The sequence below is a fragment of the Nasonia vitripennis genome (genome assembly GCF_009193385.2).
Source record: "Nasonia vitripennis strain AsymCx chromosome 1 unlocalized genomic scaffold, Nvit_psr_1.1 chr1_random0002, whole genome shotgun sequence".
Taxonomy (NCBI): Eukaryota; Metazoa; Arthropoda; class Insecta; order Hymenoptera; family Pteromalidae; genus Nasonia; species Nasonia vitripennis.
Window position 1 is genome coordinate 4382242 of NW_022279588.1, and position 20616 is coordinate 4402857.

The following is a 20616-nucleotide window of genomic DNA, read 5'->3' on the forward strand; positions in this document are numbered from 1 at the left end:
CTTGCACCGAGTGCCACAATGAGCCAGCAGGCATAATGAAGGTTTTAGCATGGTAAAATTAAAGGTATTTATGCTAAATATTACTATAAAAAATTTTAAATAATTTACTTTAATTTTGTGATTTTTACCTATAATTCCTTTTTTAGGATTTAAAGATGTTGTGTCCTCTTAAGTCTTGTTACTAGTCTCAGCCAGAAGGTCATTGCTCACATCATCTAATTTTTTCAGTTTAATCTGTGCCATCGAAAGTGATGCTGACTCACTCAGGACTTCTCATCAATTTTTAAGGTGTGTTCCGAGCAAACTATAAGGTTATTACAAATGAATTTAAAGTTTTCGTTCTTTTGTTTGAGGCATGTAAGATGATATGCTTCATCACAGATCACAGGCACTGCTGTTGTTGCCGATTTTTGTTTGCAACATGCAAAATTACTACGACACTTGTCGGAAGGCTTGTTTCATCCCGGCGGTATCTTGGCATGTGAGAAATTATACCATTTTTCAGCTTAGAAAAGTTATCAACAATATTTAAAGAGAACGACAAAATTTTTAAATTTTTAAAACTCCCGCTCAAGCAGATTTTTAAATTGCGCGCCAAAATCACCATGGCTGATCAGTCAGAGGTGCTAACGTTTGCCCAGAGTCGATAGTTTTGTACCCTGGTGGTGAAAATTGGAACCAGACGCGCAGCGATGGTGACGACTAATCTCGCATTCTTTAGAGAGAGATAGAGCTATTTGTATCTAACCTCTAAATTTCTCTGATGAAGACCTCTGTTCGGTAGAAATTACAGTGGATGATCAAAGAAACGAGATTTTTCTTTTCCTCTTTAGCGATGTTGAGCACCGATGTTGTGTCCGCATGATGAAACAGCTATGAGGATGTTCGCCGGCAGCATCGTACAGTGGTTGACAGATGAGGTTAAGTTATCTCCATTTATTTGATGACTTAATTACAAGTGTTAACTCTCTTACGTTTGTTATTTATTAATATTTAACTTATTTTTACTCTGTAAACTTTACCTTTGTTTTGACAAATTCAAAAACGTCGAAACCCTACCTATTGTCAGTATGACAATAAGGGGGCAACGGGATTACAATTAACTCGATTAAAAAAAAAGATTGTGTGGAGAGAGAGAGAGAGAGAGAGAGAGAGAGAGAGAGAGAGAGAGAGAGAGAGAGAGAGAGAGAGAATGAGAGAGAGGGGCGGTGGGGGGGAGAGAGAATGGGTGGATAAATGGCCAGCCCTACTCATATAATTACACATTAACCAGAATAAGTCTTGTTTTATTAATTACGCCTATCTTCTTTATTCTACTTTTTTTGAAAAGCTATATTACACCATAAGCAATTAATTAATTAAAACAACATGCTCCACAAACATGCTTCAAAGAAAAAACTGCTGCCAATTCATTGGCACGTAGCTTCCTCGAACTAAATTTGTAGGTCCAACTCAAATTATAAGTAAAATATTGTTTTAATATAGAGTATATTTATGCTTTTTAAATGTTAACGAATAAATTTTTCTTAAGGTCAGAAGAGTACTTTTAGAATTTAGAATTTTCAAATACTATTTTATTATAGAATAGTGATGTACAAGCAAGAATATTAAAAAAATATATAAAAGAGAACAAAAACCATGTTTTATCAAACAATTTCAAGCATTAATTGTTTGAATATTAATTAAAGATAAAAGCATCAATAGTTACTCTTTTTTTTTTTTTTTTGTCCGATCTTAACGAAACAAGGCTCATTTTGTGTGTTGAGAAATTTTAGGGGCAGTAACGGTAGGAAAATTTATGATACGATTTATCAGAACGACGCTAGATCAGTATGTTTATTAAAATTTGAGTAACTATTGATGCTTTTTTCTTTAATTAATATCCAAACAATTAATGCTTGAAATTGTTTCATAAAACATGGTTTTTGTTCTCTTTTATATATTGTTTTAATATTCTTGCTTGTACATTACTATTCTATAATAAAATAGTATTTGAAAATTCTAAATTCTAAAAGTACTCTTTTGACCGAGTAAACTACCTTAAATGCCAGCAAAACCGCGCTTGAAGGTATGGTTTAATTTAAATAACCTATATCCCAAAGAGTGAGCGAAAAAAATAGGTTTTTACATTTCAGCTCTTTACTTGAGAATCGATCAACGAAATCATCTTAAATTTATACAGTAGATGCCTTTTTTATGGTAAATCGCCAAATAAAAGTTAGAAGCATTTGACTACATAGTTTTGGAAATATATGGAAGCCGAAAATTAAAAAAAAAAAAAATTCAAACCTTGATATCTTACGAATCATAGGGGTTTGAAAGCTGCGCAGTAAACTTAGCCAAAACACACAAAATATCTACTTTTTCCCAAAATCTCAAGTGCAATAAGGCCTTTTTACGTCCGTAATCAAGGCACAAAAAAACTTATTTTTTTCAGTTTTTGATTTATTACCGAAAAAATAAGTGGTCAAATCACTTTAAATTTTAACGGGATATCCTATCAACATGCTTTTTTACGTGAGGTTATGATGTTTAGTTTCAGAAATATATATATTTTTTTTTAATCACCTTTTTCATTTTATGTGCCGAACAGAGCGGTCGATCGCGAGGACCAAACGAGGAAGAGTAGGTAATTTTTTTCTTTTACATGCATTATAACTGAATTGTTTGTAACTATGGGATGATTGAAAAAACGCAAAATAGTGTTTTTAAAATATCAAAAAATGGCTTATAACGGTGTACTGGATGCAGTTGCTCAGTTTCCAGCTCCGCTATAATCAAGGTCCGTAGACCTCGTTACTCTCGAGAAAGAGAGTCGTCGGGATAGCACCTAGTGCTGAATAGGTTCCGGCCAGGCCAGTTATGCTGCGATCTCGTACATATGCGAGACGCAAGCCCGGGGAGGCGGCTGGGTCGGTGATGGAGCGAGGTACAAGTGTACGCGTAGGAACATGCAAAATAACGACTGTCGAGATTGTTGAGGGACTGTCACAGCGTTTATTGACAAACTATATACAGGGCTTGCATGCGAGCAAGCGAGGTCGCAGGTACGAGGGAGGATAAGGAGAGCCCTGGCGAGTGTAGCGTGAGAGAGAGAGAGAGAGAGAGAGAGAGAGAGAGAGAGAGAGAGAGAGAGAGAGAGAGAGAGAGAGAGAGAGAGAGAGAGAGCTGGCACTTACAGTTAGCCGGTATCGCCCTGATGTTCGCTGTCAGCAGTCGGAACCCCGTCGGTGCAGTTCCGGATGCGGTAGCGAGACGCAATGTCGTATACGCACGCACACTCATACACTTCAACTTTCACTCTCCTAACAGCTATCTCCCGAAAGTACTGAGCGTCTCGCGAGGAGTCAGTTCAAAGGTCGGATCGTATCTGGCGGCACGCGTCTCAGTCGCGTGTCGCCGAATTTTCTCTCTCTCTCCCTCTCTCTCCGCCTCTCTCGCGTCGTCCAGCGGCTCTCCCCGCCTTGCCAGCGCTGGTACCTGTAACAGTGTGAATTTAGTACAAGTCTTTCTTCTCGCGGCATGCTGAGCTTATGACGTGCTAATATCGCCCGTCATAGGCTATAAAAAGAAAAATAGTTTAAAAAATGAATAAATTACTGTTTTTTCCAAATTCAGAATCCAAAAAGAGATATGCATCTCAAGATGTATTGATATTGACAGAGTAGTTCCAGAAATATTACGGTATACATGCACACACATACACACACACACACACACACACACACACTTGATTTAAACTTCTAACACACCAAAAAGTATTTTCTAGAAGTTTTGACGAAACTCAAAATTTGACTATTACAAAGCTTCCTCTAGGAGGAAGCAAAATATAAAAACTGTTCGAATGAGTTGCCTATTTATTTGTTGCTTAAGATGTCTATAAATTCTATTATAATAATTTATGTATAATTTATTTGCAGTTATAAAGATTTACCAGGGAATCCTTTAAAGTGTACATTTGATGGAACTTTAAAAGAGTTAGTTGCTAATTGCAAACCAAAAACTAAAAAAATATTTTATCAACAGCTTAGTATTCATGTTAATGAACTTGAAAATAAGAAACAATTTAAATGCATTTGGGTGAATTTAACTCTAAAAGAAGAAAAAGAAATAATCTTGTATCCTAATAAAAATGGTACAGTATTAAATTTGTTAGAAGAGGCAAAAAAACTTGTTGAGTTATCAGAAAATGGATCTGGAAAATTAAGAATATTGGAAATTGTTAGCAATAAACTGCAACCTGGACCTAAAGAAGATGTGCCATTAGAAAGTTTAAGTACGAATGGATCCAAAATTTATAGGATAGAAGAAATTCCTAAAGACGAATTAAATTTATCAGAAGATGAAATACTGGTCCCTGTAGCTCATTTTCATAAGGATGTATTTTCAACATTTGGTATACCATTTTTTTTTAAAATTAAACATGTAAGTAAAAAGTGTCTACTTATTAAATTTTTCCAACTTACTTTTCTAATGCATAGTCTAGTAATATTAGCAAATACAAATGATTACATTTTTTTTCTGGTGAATAAATAAATAAATAAAATTATAAGTATTCAAAATAATAATAGGCTTCACAACCTTTGCTATATGTAATATTCATTTCATACTATCCGATATGCCACTTTTTGTCTTTAAAATGGTGGGAAAAAAGCATATTTTACCCAACAACTCATTTTGCAGAACAAAAATTGCAAGTAAATTTTGAAAAATTTGTGAAATAATCAGAAAATTAACATTACTTTTCTAGATCAATAAGTGGCTTTTTGTTCAAGAGTAGAATAATGTACTAATAAATAATAATAATTAATAATAAATATTAATAAATAATTAATGTTGTGTTACGTCCAAATCACGCAACCCACCAATATACTTACTACGTTTTGTGAGTTTTTATTTAATTTTTATTGTTTATATTTGAAGGAAATCCCTTTTGGCTACGTCAGACGCGATCACTGTCTTCCGGGAAAATAAGCCGGAGAACAAAATCATTTTCTAAGCGCGGTGTTAATTTTTATGACAACTGCTATTTTTATTTATGAAATTTTGGAGAAAAGTAATGGGTGTGTGTATGCTGACCCGCTATAGACAGCAGCTGTCGATGCTCGTCCTTCTTGCAGCCTTGCGTCGGTGGTTCAGTCGGACGGCTGAGGATGAACCGTCCGCTTGTAACTTCTCTTTACAGTGTTGTGCAGGTGCAGGCGTAAAGGCGCCCAGATGAGTCTGGTTTCTCTCTTTTCGAACGATGTTGCGTCTCAATGAGCGTGTACACTGGCGTTAGTTCTCGTGACAGAGTTTTTATGCGGATCTACTAATTTTTGATTAAGTCCTTCTATAAGGCTCACTGGTATACTTCACGAGTTTGGACTTTCACTGACTTCGACGGTAGGTCTGGCGACTAGCAGAGTAACTGACTGCTTGGGTTACTGTTGCAAATGTAACGACCGTTCTTGGTATAAGGACGGGCTGCGCGAGTATACAAATAATAATTATTTAAATTGAAAGAAACTAGCCTTTGGCTCAAGAGCCTCATGTTACTAGAGTTACACGCGGACTCAGTATGTCCCACGCTACTCGTCTGCGCAGACGCGGATTTGTGCGCGGACGATATTCTGTCTACGACTACGTTTGGCGGACGTAGAAGTGTCCGCTGTTACATGCGGTCGTTGAATGCAAGTTGGTTGTGACATTTCTGTGTCCTGCGGACTCAGCGTTATGTCCGCTAAACTCACCTCGTGTGTGGACGCTGATGGTTTGTCCATAAGTATCGAACTCTTACCTGCACGTCATGACTGCGTAGCTGATGTGAATTTATTTATGTCGATTCACGTTTAATTATTATTTACGATTTAATACACAAGGGTTTCATTTGATTTGATTGTTATGTTTTTATTGGCCCAGAGCACTTCACAGAGGTTCAGAATACAGAGTTTGACTGAATTCAGATGTTGTATTATTAGATTCGCAAGATCTACGTTTTACAGTTGTTTCTTAGAATGTTAAGTCTAATTTCTTAGCTGTATTTATAATTTATCTTAGCAATTTACAATTATTATAAACCTGCGCACTTGAGATGGTTATAAACACCCGTTCGTGGCAGATGCTGATTGTTACAATTTACACGCGTTCACGTGTCAATATATAGTTCAGATGATCAAGTGCTCTTGCTAACGCTAGAGATTCCACTCGACGGTCCTTAGCTTGTACTTATCTCTGTGGCACGGATCTAAGTTCAAAGGGCTCTCCGGTGTATGCTATGGCAAGCGACGGATTTAGCACTCTTTCAAGGTGTTGGACGGATTTAGCACTCTGCAAAAACTAGCAAACACCGCTGCCTCTGTTACGTCCGAATGTCGACGCACGTATTATTTCTCCGTTTCGAGTTAGCTTGTGCTAAACTCGGGATAGAGTCGCTCCCTTATTTATTTCAATGTATCGCGTAAATTTAAACAAGATCCCTTCCCACACTAATGAACAGGTTTCGTTGGACTGTAGGTCAAAAGGCCTCCGACTAGCGAAGTCCAGTCAACCCACCAGGCAACTCGACAAGTTCTTCCAAAATTAGCAAGCCTGCTCACTTCATAAATTTCCACCCTTTAAATATATTTTAAAATTTTTAGTTTACTTAGTTAAATTCTTATTCGGAACACAACCACCACGGTTTCGGAATACAAAACTTAAAACTTAGAAGTTACTTGGAAGCAGCCACCTCGGCTAAACTTCTCGACGAGACTCAACATTCCTCCGCACGCTATTCCTACCTTCGCCCCCGCGTTGCATCTTTTCCCTTTCCAAACCGATTTTTCCCACGGGCCCATCCCTTTAGGTCCGCATCAGCACCCTCTATATCGGTCATCGACCTATAGCGTCGCTATTTTCCGCTTTGCTTCCGCCTCTTCCGGGCTTTTTCCCCTCCACCTACGGTCCCGCCCACGCTACTTTCCTAGTCATGCCGATTTCCCGCTAGATGGCTCTCCCTGTACTATTTCTAATTTTCTTAAAGTTTAATTTTAATCTCTAAAAAAAATTAACTTTTAAAAAAGTAAAAGGTTAGGCGAGTTTGATATATTCCGCAACGGAATTACAGATAGAAAAGAACTGAGATCAATCAAACAAAGTCAAGTACTATGGCCAAGTCATTGTACTTATGGTGTTTGTATGACGTTCTAATATATAACAGAAAAAATTTAGTTGTTCACCAATAAACAAAATGAAACGGGCATGGCAAGTTACGTAGTAATTATCTTGAGAGTTGTTCCTTTCTTCATTACGATTAAATATAATAAACTTGACTTTGTTTGATTGATCTCAGTTCTTTTCTATCTGTAATTTCATTGCAAAATATATCAAACTCGCCTAACCTTTTACTTTTTTGAAAGTAAATTATTTTTAGAGATTTTAATTCTTTTTAGTAAATCTTTTTGAGTATTTTATATTCAAAGTCGTGAAAATAAAATATAAGCATCTTTAGCACCTTTCGATCACAGCTTTTTTTAAACATTTTTATTACTAACATGAAATCACTGATTTTTCTGATATACACCACCCTCGAATTATTAATACACCTAGACACCAAAAACCACGGTGCAAACTACCCAGACCTCGTCATCAGCCACTCTGTACACCTAGACACTGCCCTTGAATGGTTGTTATACCTAGACACCAAAAGCCACGGTGCGAACTACCCAGACCTCGTCATCGGCCACCTTGTACACCTAGACACCGCCCTTGAATGATTTTTACACCTGGACACCAAAAACCACGGAGCGCTCCACCTAGACCTTGCATCGGCTACCCTGTACACCTGAACACCTTCCTCGAACGATTTTTACAGCTAGACACAAAAAAAACACAGAGCGCGCCACCTAGACCTTGTCAGCGGCTACCCTGTACACATAGACACCGCCATCGTATGATTTATTTACCTGGACACCAAAAACCATGGAGCACACCACCTACACGTCGTCATCGGCCACCCTGTACACCTGGACACCGCCCTTGTATGATTTATATACCTAGACACCAAAAACCATGGAGCACACCATCTACACGTCGTCATCGACCACCCTGTACACCTAGACACCGTTCTTGAATGATTTTTGTACCAAGACACTGAAAACAATCTGAACCTTGTCATCGGCTACCCTGGCAAGCTAGTTACTGTTACAGCTCTGAAACGCAGAGTACGCACCGGCAACCTCTTAATTCTAAATATCGTAATATATAATTATATTTTCTTGAGATATCAATTCCTATCTGTATATAGCTTTGCGGCCAACTTCACTGTCCTAACACTTCTTGCGGCTAACTTAACGGTCCTTTCACATTTCGGGCTGAAGAAGAGAAACGTGATTTTAGCATTTGTGGATTATACACTCACATATTATAAAAATAAGCAGCCTTTTCACTAATATTTTTATTGGAAATCATAGTTTAGCTCAGAAAACATTCTAATGAGCCAAAAAACCTTACCAACAGTAATGATAAGTATTTTTTTTTTTTTTTTTTTGTATAATGAAAAATCCGACCGCCAATATAGAAGTAAATGGAGTCACGGGCTCCGCGGCTTCGTCTGCTTCTCAAACTCGGCTTCGTGGCGCTGCCGCGCCACATGATTATTTCTAAATTTTACAATATTTACGTAAATGATAATTATTTACTATTCTTCTAACTTTATATCGCTTTATATTTTCATCATAAGTTTATGTTCTAAAACTTCCACTCTTTATTAAAAATGCTTAATATTATTCAAATTTAATATTATTATTATAACCTAGCTGTTATTTCTAACTAGTTTTTCAGTACTATCTATTTAAACTAGTTGCTTCTTATCGATCCGTTGTGAATACATTGTTTATGTGAGTGCATTGTTGCAGTCACGAAGTTGTCATTTGTAGTCGTATATAAATACATGCATATATATTCTCATGTACTCGTACATACATACTCATTCATAACATATACACACGTATATACATATATATTTATGTGATTTGAACATGGCACATTACAGAAAACTGACGATGACGATGAATCACCCCTTTGCCCCCGAGCTTTATATACTAGTTTCATTCTTCTTCTTCTTCTTCCATATTAGCAGTGTCTAATATTAGATATTTTTTGACTTTTGTTTTAATACATCTGTGACAGGTTATCTCGTAAACATCTCATTTTATTACCGTCAGTTTTAGGAAATCCAGCTCGTAACTAGCTCTTCTGCAGCTGCTCGTCGCCTGTGTTCCGTTGCGTCTGACTTTCCCAATTTGTTTTTATTTTCAGAACACGCGTCAAGGTACGCTTGCTTGGTTTGGTTTTATTCTGTACTTCGCGCGTATCTGTGGTCGCTTGCCTCGTCGTTTTCGTGCTGCGGCTGCTGTTTTTCCCATGTATTTATTTTTATGAGCTTGTCGCTGTTGATGCGTATCGCGATATCATTTTGATCGTCTATTGACTCGTTTCTGATTTTTAAATGGTTTGTGTCAGCTTTTTTGATTACTGCGATTGTTTCGGATGATCGACGCTCATGCGCGATTGCCACTGCTTCTCTATTTTTACGCACGACCGTGACACGGAAGTGTCTTAAAGTTTCATGCGCGGAAAATGTGTGAGGTGCGATATCTAATGCAATTTTTGACCGATCGGGCTAAAATTTTATGAAGAGACTTCTCTCGCACAAACTAATAAATTACTTTCTTTTTATTCCGATCCTCTACGTTTTTTTGAAATGCGGGCACAATTTGTTGAATTTTTGCGCGTTTTCTTAATAAAAATTTGGTGTTACACGAATATCTCTGAGAGACTTCAATCTATCGGGATAAAAATTTGTGTGCGAACTTTCCTTATAATAGTAAGGTGCCAAATTTATTTTGGACTTGGTCCTGCATGTATACACAGAATGCGGTCACCTCCAAAAATCGCTAAAAACGGTTTTTTGGTTTCAACTCGAATTCTAAGCATTCTCCAAAAAAAAAGTTAAAGGGATAAGTTGTAGATATTTCAAAAATACAACTTTTTACTGTGGCAAACATTTTTTTAAAACACTTTTTGACAAACAACAATTTTAGAAGCGATTTTTCAGAACCGAAAGCGGTACGGCTGGCATGGCGAGCGTCAGCGATCGTGCCTTAGACGCAAAACGCGAAGACATCCAAGGCGGCGCGTGGCACGCTAGTCTTTTTTTGTAGAATTATGCTGTGGTGGGGAAAGTACTACTTCTTTCTCTTGTTTGTGGCTCCTGGGATGGCGGTGATCTCGAGTGTGTGTGTGTATGTATATCTATTTATGTGTAAAAATATGTATATATTCTTATTTTGATTGGCGTCGTAGGCGCGCAATGGAATCGAGAATTCCATTACAGGTGGTAAAGTTTCGAGTAAAGGTTTTTTATACATTGTGCTGTCGGGAGCACCGTGACCCTACTATAATTGGAAATTGCTTTTTAAGAGGACCTAACTACCTTAAAATTAAAAAAAAAGAGATACTGAATTATATTTTTATATAAAACTTGAATTGTTTAAATAATTGACTAAACAATGATGACAGTTTAGTAGTACTGTAGAAAGCATCAAACATTTTTTATATTTACCATAAGTCAGGTGCAACATGTCTTCGAAGGCCAAAGAAATAGTTAAAATACATATAATTCTGACATGGGTGTAGGAATTTGTATTAAAATTTAATTTAAAAAAGTTACCCATAAATTAAACATAATATTTGGCATTTTTTCAATTTTTAAACAATTTTTTTTATTGAACTTTAGACAACGTTTTAAAATTAAATTTTAAAGAGTTATCGAATTCAAATTTTCAAATTTGATACGCTTGATATACGCGATCGCCGTCGTATTGTCTATTCTGAGCAGTATATTAATATTTTTAGCATCTTTCTTTCTTTAAATTCTTTTTCAGATTCAGTCCAGAATCCATGTGTTTATTTTTATTTGCATAAAAATAAACCCCAGCCTGTGCGCTATGCATCAGAACAAATTTTCATATAGCAGTCTTTTATTTCAATTGAATTTTTACTTGACATTATATGTGATTTCCACCAGTTGAAAAGTGCATTATTTGAAGTTAAAGTTATTGAGAGATCAAATTTGGAAGAATCTCGAATTCTACACTTCGATTTAGAACTGAAAGTTTCTATGAATTTTTTTACTGCCACTCTCTTTTCTGTCAAAAGCTATAGTCATGGCTTTTTTAACTAAAAACAAAACCCAGAAATCGATATCTATGAGACGGATTGGTGCATTTGTAATGTACCACGTTTATACTCTTAAATTATACAATTATATAAATTATACTTAAATTACATCCTGCGAACCGGCAACCGTGTGAGTACGTAGAGAGTGGGTATATAATACGGATCGCAGGTGCATCCGATTGCGACATTGCACAATCGAGCGCCGAAAATCAGAGCGAGTGCTCTAATATGAGACCGACCTCTGTGTCAACACTCCTCGTGCGCGTGAAATACGACTGCAAGGCGTACGCGTCGATCCTTTGTGGCGAATGCTGATTGGACTACCGCGATCTATCTTATCTCAATTTCATAACTGCGTGAATCGGTACTGAGGCTTTAAAAACCTCGGAGCCGATCGACGCAGCGCCTTTTTGCGTAGTGACTTACTCACTGGCGGCTACAACTGATTCTAAGGTGAAGCGGCGGTGTTCCCTTAGTGTTAGTGTTGGAGCGTGCTAAATCCGTCCAACACCTTGGGAGTGTGCTAAATCCGTCCCTTGGCATAGCATACACCGGAGAGCCCTTTGAATACAGATCAGTGCCACAGAGAGAAGTACAAGCTAAGGACCGTCGAGTGGAATCTCCGGCGTTAGCAAGAGCAGTTGACCATCCTTATTTTAAATTGCCACATGAACGCGTGTAGATCGCACAGTCAGTATCTGCAACAAAGGGTGATTAGAACCATCTAAAGTGCGCAAGATTATAATAATATTAAGTTGTTAAGATAAATCGTAGGTACTTTACAATTAAGAAATAAATAAGACTAAACTTACTAAATACTACTGTAAAACGACAACATCCTAAGCTAAATATATAGAAACTTCGTCAACTCTGTAAACTGAACGTCTGTGAAGTTCTCTGGGCCAATAAAAACATAACAATCAATATAAATGAAACCCTTGTGTACCAAATTGATAATAATAACTAAACCTCAATCAGAACAAATAAATTCAAATCAGCTTTGCAGTCACGATGTGCAGGTAAGAGGACATTACTTGTGGACGAACCATCAGTTTCCACACACGAGGCGAGTTAAGCGGACATAACGCGGAGTCCGCAGGACACCGAAGTATCACAGCGAACTTGCATTCAACGACCGTAAGTACAGCGAACACTCACACTTCCGCCAAACGCAGTCTAGGACAGAATATCGTCCGCACGCAAATACGCGTCCGCGCAGACTAGCAGCGCGGGACATCCTCAATTCCACAGTCCGCGTGTAACTTTTATAACAGAACAGGCTCTCAAGCCGAAGGCTAGTTCTGGCTAATAAATAATTATTTGTAAGACTCGCGCAGCCCGTCCTACTATCTAGTACGGTCTTTACACATTTATCCTCATTAATTACAAACCACAATTCTTGTAATAGTACTTTATGGTATTATTAAAATTATTTTTACAATTATGAAAATCATGTCCCAACGGTAAAAAAATCACCAAGGTACAGAACTGATTGCAGTCCGAATTTACTTAATTGACGAACAACTGGTTTAAGTAGTTTTGTGAATACAAACGGCACTGAGGCGATGCCGAACGATAAGCAAGTAAATTTGTATAGTTCACCAAGGTAGCTAATTCGTACATACTTTCTATGGCTCCTGTGAACGGATATTAAACAATAAGCATTTTTCAAGTCCAACGATGTCATGAAACAATTTCTGCCTATCATTCTGATTGCGGTTTTATAATCTTCGAGCTTAAAGTGTTCTGTAAGTACAAATTTATTAAATTGTTTCAAATTTAAAATGAATCTAAAACTTTCATCAGGCTTTGGAATAAGAAAAAATTTGATATGAATTGATCCTTTTACGGTTTGCATTCTTCGATTGCATTTTTTGACATTAATTTTGCAATTAACAAAGAAATATGTTTATGTTCAGTTTCTGTAAAGGGCTTTTATTTCATTGCTACGGCTTGGAAAGGAACTGATATTAAAGCGCAATATGAGCTCAGCGGTGAGGGATCAAGCATCGTTAAAAAAACTTGAGAGTTCTTTTATGGTCACTTTCAAGTCAAAACTGTCTGCTGTACTTTATAAAGAACACATATTTAGGAAGAAATATGTATCTTGGATAGCAGATAACTTTGTTGTGAGTTTTTGTTAACAACCTGAAGCGTGGAAGACCTGTCACGGATAGTTTTGAAGGCAGTTCGAGATCTACGAAATACAGAATAATACAGTCTATTACTAGTAGCTTTTCTCAGGATGAAATAAAAAAAGCTTTTTATAACAATTCTCGAGATTCTGGGAAAAAGCATTTAATTAAACAAATTGAAGAGATCTTTTAAGCGATCCCAATTGTTCTATGAATAATTCCGTTTCAGAGGAAATAATTCCTTTCACTGAAGATGAAGCAGTAGTTCTGATTGAAGATGTAAAATTGTCGAAGTGGCAGTATGATACTATTCGCAAACAGGTGAAAGGAAAAATGTTGATATTTTCATACCTTACAAACAACTTTTTTCAGCAAAAAAAAAATTGTTATCCTATATCTTCTAGTCTCTCCATATCTGAAAAAGGTGGTAGCGTTGATTTACAACAACTGTTGAATCATACATCTAAACGTCTCCTACAGATACCGGATATTTTATCTAATTTCAAAATTAGTGAGGCTGAATACTTTCTAGTTTTGACTAGTAAATGGGAATGAGACGGATCATCAGATCAGAGCCAGTTTAAGCAAATATTCTCCGATGGAACTAGCTCAGATGAAAGTATTTTCATGATGTGTATGGTTCCACTTATCTTAGAAGTCAATACTTCGGACGGTGCAACAGTAATTTGGCGTAACCCTCAACCTGGTTCGACTAGGCATTGTCGGCCAATAAGTTTTGTGTATGCCAAGGAAATCAGTGAGAAAACAGTGGCTGATGTTAATGCTATGAAAACTAAGATCGAGTCACTATTGCCTTCAATTGTGAATACAGATGTAAATCCATTCAAAATATACTACTCATTAAAACTAACAATGATAGATGGAGAATTATGCTGAGCAATAACAGGTTCTGCGGAGCAAAACCTTCACAAATGAGCGATTTGTATAAATTGGCTGAAAGAACCGAAAATGAAGAAAATTTTGAGTATGGCCTTTCATCTTTACATGCAAAAATATGATTTATGGAAAACATACTTCACATCGCATACCGTTTGAATTTTCGTAAGTGGCAGGCAACATCAGATCAACGAAAAAAAACAACGCCAAGAAAGAAAGCTTAGAATTCAAACAGATTCAGACAAGAAACTGGCCTCATCGTAGATTATCCACAACAAAGATCGGGTAATTCTAACGATGGTAATACTGCTAGGAGGTTTTTCCGTGACCCTGCACTGACAGATGAAGTTACAGGTGTCAATGAAAGTTTAATTACAAGATACAGTGTAATACTACAAGCTCTTGCTTCTAGATCTAAAATAGACTCCAACAAATTTGACGATCATGCAAAAGAAACTGCTAAGTTATATGTATTTTTGTACGATTGGTTCTACATGCCTGCATCTGTGCATACAATTCTCCTCCATGGTGCAAACATTATAAATCACTTTCTCATTCCAATCGGCATTTTATCCGAAGAAGCTTAAGAATCACGGAATGAAGATTTGAAATACTATCGTCAATTTAACACTTGAAAATGTGGTAGAATCTACACAAATATAGATCTATCGCATAAATTATTAATATCATCTGATCCTTATATATCTAGTTTGAGGCACAAAGCAAAAAATATAAAGCTTCCCTACTAAAAATATACATATGGTAAATTACATATATAATTACATGTATGTCTAATCACATGTTTTATTATGTGTTTTATTACATGTATAAACATATATTCTATTAAATATCAAATTGCAAATATAATCATATGGTAAATCATATGATTATTTCAAACCGATTTTATATATAATTTAACACGTGTTTATGCATATAATAAAAAAACGTAAAAAAACATGTGATAAAGCATGTAAAAAGACATGTAATAAAACACGTAAATATGCAAAATTTTGCATGTCAAAATTTTATAATATTACACGTGAAAAAACATGTGTCAAAATATTTGATTTTGCAAAATAACATAAATCTAAATATTAATAATATTTATTTTCTATTTTTTCATCATTAAAGATTATAATTATCTTAATAATTATTGTTATGAATATTAGATTGTTATAAAATCTAATTGTGATTTTACAAAACTTTTTTTCTTAATTATAAATACCTTTGTACAAAATATTTTGCAACGACCGAAAATTCATAAATTTTAATTTTGGGACCCGCGCCCGACTAGATACGTTACTTTCTAATGCTCGCGGTACTTTAGTAGTAACTATGTACCTTGCGCTCACGTGACCTACGCATACATACGACGCAACGACGCTACACATAGCGGTCCCACATGTTGAATCTGCGGAAGTGCGCTGGAGTTTTGCCTGTATGCGTAGGAGCAGCGGCGAAAGGTATGCGCGACTTTACATTATCGAATATGAAAATTGGCTACTGATTTCTTTCCAAAATTCGAGCCGCCTAACTCTTGCGAGTTAGTCGTTTTGCGAGCGGAATCATCTTACTCTGAACTCTCAAACTTCAAACATATAACCTACTCGTTACCACGTGGAGCCGTCCCCACGCAATAAATTCTCGGTACACAGAAGACTCTATGTACTGCGCAGTTCACTGTCAAGATCCCGGAGCGATCCAGGTATTTCGGACGAGGCACTTCTGCACCCGAAGAAGCCATGTCGAGCAAGGCAGTGACCGCTTTCAGTGTCGTTTATGTAAGTGTAGTGGAGTGATCGAACAACCACTGCGAATGTTTTATGTTTATGACGTGCAGTGATAATTTTAAGTTACTAATACTGACCGGAGGAATGAGCCTTTGTGCTAAGCTCCATGCGTCAACTTTACTTGTGTTTACAGAGGTATAGCTATGGCGAAGTAACAGTAAATGCGACTTACCAGAATAACACAACTAACAATTGCCCCCGTAAGCTGGAGAGGTTGACCTGTAGTCTATGGACTGCTAAATGCCTTTTGCAATATCGGGCTACGTTCGTATTGTACTTGCCGGTTAGGGCACATCGCGTTTCTATTACGTGAATCAATCACGCAATATCGTGTTTAACTAATTCGAATACTTAATAGATGAACTGCGTTGTTTCGAATCACTGGACTGTGTCAGAGTAATAACTAACAAGGAAAGGTACCCAACCCGAACTCACCGATTTTGATGATTTTCATATATGTTGTAGAACATAAAAAAATAAGAGACACGTATTTTTTTTATCGGCTAATTTTCACTTTTAAGGGGTAAAAACCTCCCCTAAAGTTAACCCCCAAAAAGCGTTTTTTTTTTAAATATCTCGGCTTAAAATTAATATTTTTCAATGAAACAAATTGGAGGTTATTTCTTACAAAAAGAGCAAGTATTTCATGGTGATTTGAAGAGTAAGAGTAGCATCCCCTATTTTTTAGGGGTTGAAAACATATATTTTTTGGCATAATTTTATAATAAAAATGTTTAAACCGACTAAAAAAAATTGGAAAAAATGTTTAAACATCCTTAATAACAAAATTTAGTTGACGTCTTTCGGTGTTTTCATAAATATTACCCCTAAGGGGGTAAACCACCCCTAACACAAAATAACTGCAAATATGTAATTCAATACATAATATTTCGTAGAAAGTTTGTATATAGAGGTTTTCGAGGTCGCTGATTACAAATCTATCAGATTTTGAAAATTCAAAATGGCGGAACCAACAGGACGGAAATATCGAAAAAAAATTTTATATAATAAAAAAGTTTTAAACGACTACAAAAATTGGAAAAAATTTGTAAACATCTATAATAAACAAATTAAGTTTTTCGATTTTTTCATAGATACTACCCTTTATGGGGTAAACCACCCCTAACACAAAATAACTATAAGTATACTTCAATCCATAATAATTTGTAGAAGGTTTGTATATAAGGGTTTTCGAGATCGCTCTTTGCAAATCTGATATCAGATTTTGAAAATTCAAAATGGCGGAACCAATGTGGTGGACGAAAATGTCGAAAAAAAATTTTAACTTTCATAAAAACTTGTTATAAATGTGTTATCTTTGTAGCCTGTACATGTGAACTAAAGAGCCTTAAACCCTAAACCCCTAAAGAACAAATAGGCTAAATGGTTGTGCTTTTTAACCAAACCACCTCAAATTCCTAAATTTGTAAACAAGAAAATTCTGTGTGTGAAGCAGTTTTATAATTTCCGTAGAAATTGTTATCAGAATGTTATTGAAATTCCTTTATTGTAAATTCAACTTATAATGTATTTTTGTTTATAATATTAGAGTATAATAATAATCTACAATCTTTTATCTTTTGCCATAGTGCATTTTTTGTATTGAGCATAAAATATATTATTTTACGATGTTTTTACAATAATGGTAGTCCTCATAAAAGTGTTTAAAGCACAATGCTTTTTTGCACCAACCACATCGTACAATTGCAATGTTTGTGCACCCTTCTATTTCACAATGTGTTGCACAAGACTTTCCAAAACTGAAATCTATAGGATTATCAAATTTATCTGGTTTTTCATTGACGTAACCGCTTTTATACCAGGAATATTTAAACAAATCTATATATCTCGGTGAAGACAGTTGGTTGTGAACCAATGATTGAAGTTTAATTATATTATTTCTCACATGTAAATTCATATCATGATCCATTAACATTACATTATCAGAAAATGTTCGGACAAAGTTTTTCCAAATACGGAATCCATAGACATCAAGTGGTTGTATTTTTCCTGTGGTTCCAGTTGGAATTTTTTTATGTTAATAATTTTATTTTGTGGCATTGTTTCTTCTATAACTTTGTCACAATGACCACTCCAAGAATCAAGTAATAGTATTGAGTGATGGCCTACATAGGGATAAAATATTTTTTCCAACCAGATTTTGAAGTGATCTGCAATTATACGACTTACTAATTAACTGACCATCGATATTACAATGTAAAAATTGTTATTAGTTCCCTTACTTGTTGTTAATTTTCCAGATTTGGATGCTTCCACGTACACGTTTTCTGGTCTAAATATGTTTTGTTCTACAATAGGGCCAAACTTGCCACTTGGTTCCTTTAAAACAAGAAATAGCGGTGACAACAGTTGTCCAGTAGCTGATATTAGTGGCTGTATAGTATAACTATGCGTTGTTGCTGAAATTGACTGTACCAGACATTGCACTTGCTTTTCTCCTTCTACTGCTAATGTTCTTCCAGAATGCATTTCTAGCTGAAATCCGCTCTGATCTGTATTATACAAATTTTCGAGTCCAATCCTTGGTATACACGATTTAACGTCATCGATAAATGCTTCAGCTTTAGCCGTAAGTTCTGCACTACTTTCTAGTGTTTTTCTTGTTATGAACTTATTTATTTTCCTAGAAACTATTCGGTGTGCTTGATTAAATTTGAGTAACCAATGTTTAGAAGCTTTGAATCTAATATCATCAAAACCAATTTCTTTTTTAGCTTGTAAGGCCCATCGAATTATATCTTCATCATGGATAATTGAACCACTGTCGAGAGCTGCTTGAAAATTATCCAGGGTATACTGACAATTTTGTGCTACTTTTTCTCTATACGTGCCACCTTTATTAATTGAATGAGCCCAACGACGTAGCTGACTAATAGATGATACTTTTTTGAATCTGTTTTGCACTGTTTTGAGACTTAAATTTTGCTTCGTTTTGCTACTTCTCCAAAATTCTACAGCTCTTTTTTTGTATTCAAAATCTAGTTCTTCATTATCTGCTGTACATTGATTTGTTGGTGTTATATCCGGATCAGGAAAATGATGTTGCACTTCATCTTCAATTATTTCCGCATTATGGTCTTTATACTCTTCTTGAAAATCCAAAGAGTCATCAGTAATCATTTCTACATCGTTGAAATCATGTGTTGCATCTATTAAAATTTCTTTTATTTTTTCGGCAAACTCTGTTTCGTGATAATTCGTGACACTATCTGGTATGTTTAACGCTTGAAAGTATGCTAATAATAAGTTTAGAACGTTTAACGGATTAATTTTCATTTTTCAATCTAAAATGAAAACAAGCGGTAAAATTTATACAAGCTGTGTTTTTGCATGTAAGGCACGACTGCTACATTTCTACCAGAATAAAACGAGTGAATGTAAATTGAATCAAATCATTAATTTATGCATTGGAGAAGAATTCTCGTTCCACTTTGTGATGTTCGGAAAACTCTATTTTTGGTTTTATTCAACTTTTATTCACTTTGAAATTGAATAATGTAAATCTATATAAAATCACTAAAGAAAATTTTCTACAACTGTATGATACCACTGACAAACAAAAAGACGTACTATTCGTACTTTCCGGCATCGAACTAGAATACCCACAAAACTCACTCACTGCCTAAAAAATAACACAGGCAGCTGAGGTAAACACTCGATGAAAACAATCTAAAAAAAGAACATACTGATTCGCACATATTGTCAACAACTTTTATGAGTGGAAGACATTTATCTGTGGAATTATCATTGAATGTACGATAACATTCATTAAACTAATGAATGCATATAAAATTCCCTTTTAATAACAACGTGTTCTTTAATTCCAAATGAAGTTCGAGTATTAATATTCTTTTATGTATTTTTACCAATAACAAAAATTATCATAGTAATATAATAATAATAATAAGAAGAAGAAGAATAAGCATAATTGCAATAGCAATAATAACAGTAATACTGATAATAGCAATGATAATGAAAAATAATAATAATAATTAGAATAATATTTATTATTAAATTTAGATTTTTTGATAAATTCATTAAATCGTATCAAATAGTATTATTATGGAATTCCAGACTGTAAATATTTTACTATAGATACAATAATCATTACTTCGAGAATTCATCTAAAAAACATTTGGCTTACGAAATAATTGTAACAATGAAAAACTCCCAAGTTTGACAACATTAAATTTTATTACAAAACGCAAAAGAGTTTGATAAACTAATTTTATTAACCTATGTTTTTTCATTTGCAAAAAAGTGTGGACTTTTTGAATTTATAAAATTATATAATTATGCAATTTATGAAATACTTTATAATTTATGAAATTACTTTTGAAATTATGCTAATTTATAAAAGCAGAAAAATAAATAATCTTTGATTGAAACATAAAACGAGACGTTATTTGTTACATACAAAATGATAGAATAAAATATCGGTAATATGTCTATACTCGTGTCTACGGTAAAGCATAGGCCTTCGGCTTGTCTGGAGGTTAGGGGTTTGGAGTCGTTTGGTTAAAATGTACAACCATTTAGCCTATTTGTTCTTTAGGGGTTTAGGGTTTAAG

At 35.2% G+C, this 20616-nt stretch overlaps 1 protein-coding gene across 6 annotated transcripts in view; it reads left to right on the forward strand.

The window, feature by feature from the left end:
* The window catches only part of Usp7 (ubiquitin carboxyl-terminal hydrolase 7), a 611141-nt gene that overhangs the window by 490964 nt on the left and 99561 nt on the right, over positions 1–20616 (forward strand). For all 6 annotated transcript variants that reach the window (XM_032601215.1, XM_032601217.1, XM_031921170.2 and 3 more), the window contains 1 exon segment: positions 3921–4425. In XM_032601215.1, coding sequence (XP_032457106.1) covers positions 3921–4425 — 505 coding nt within the window.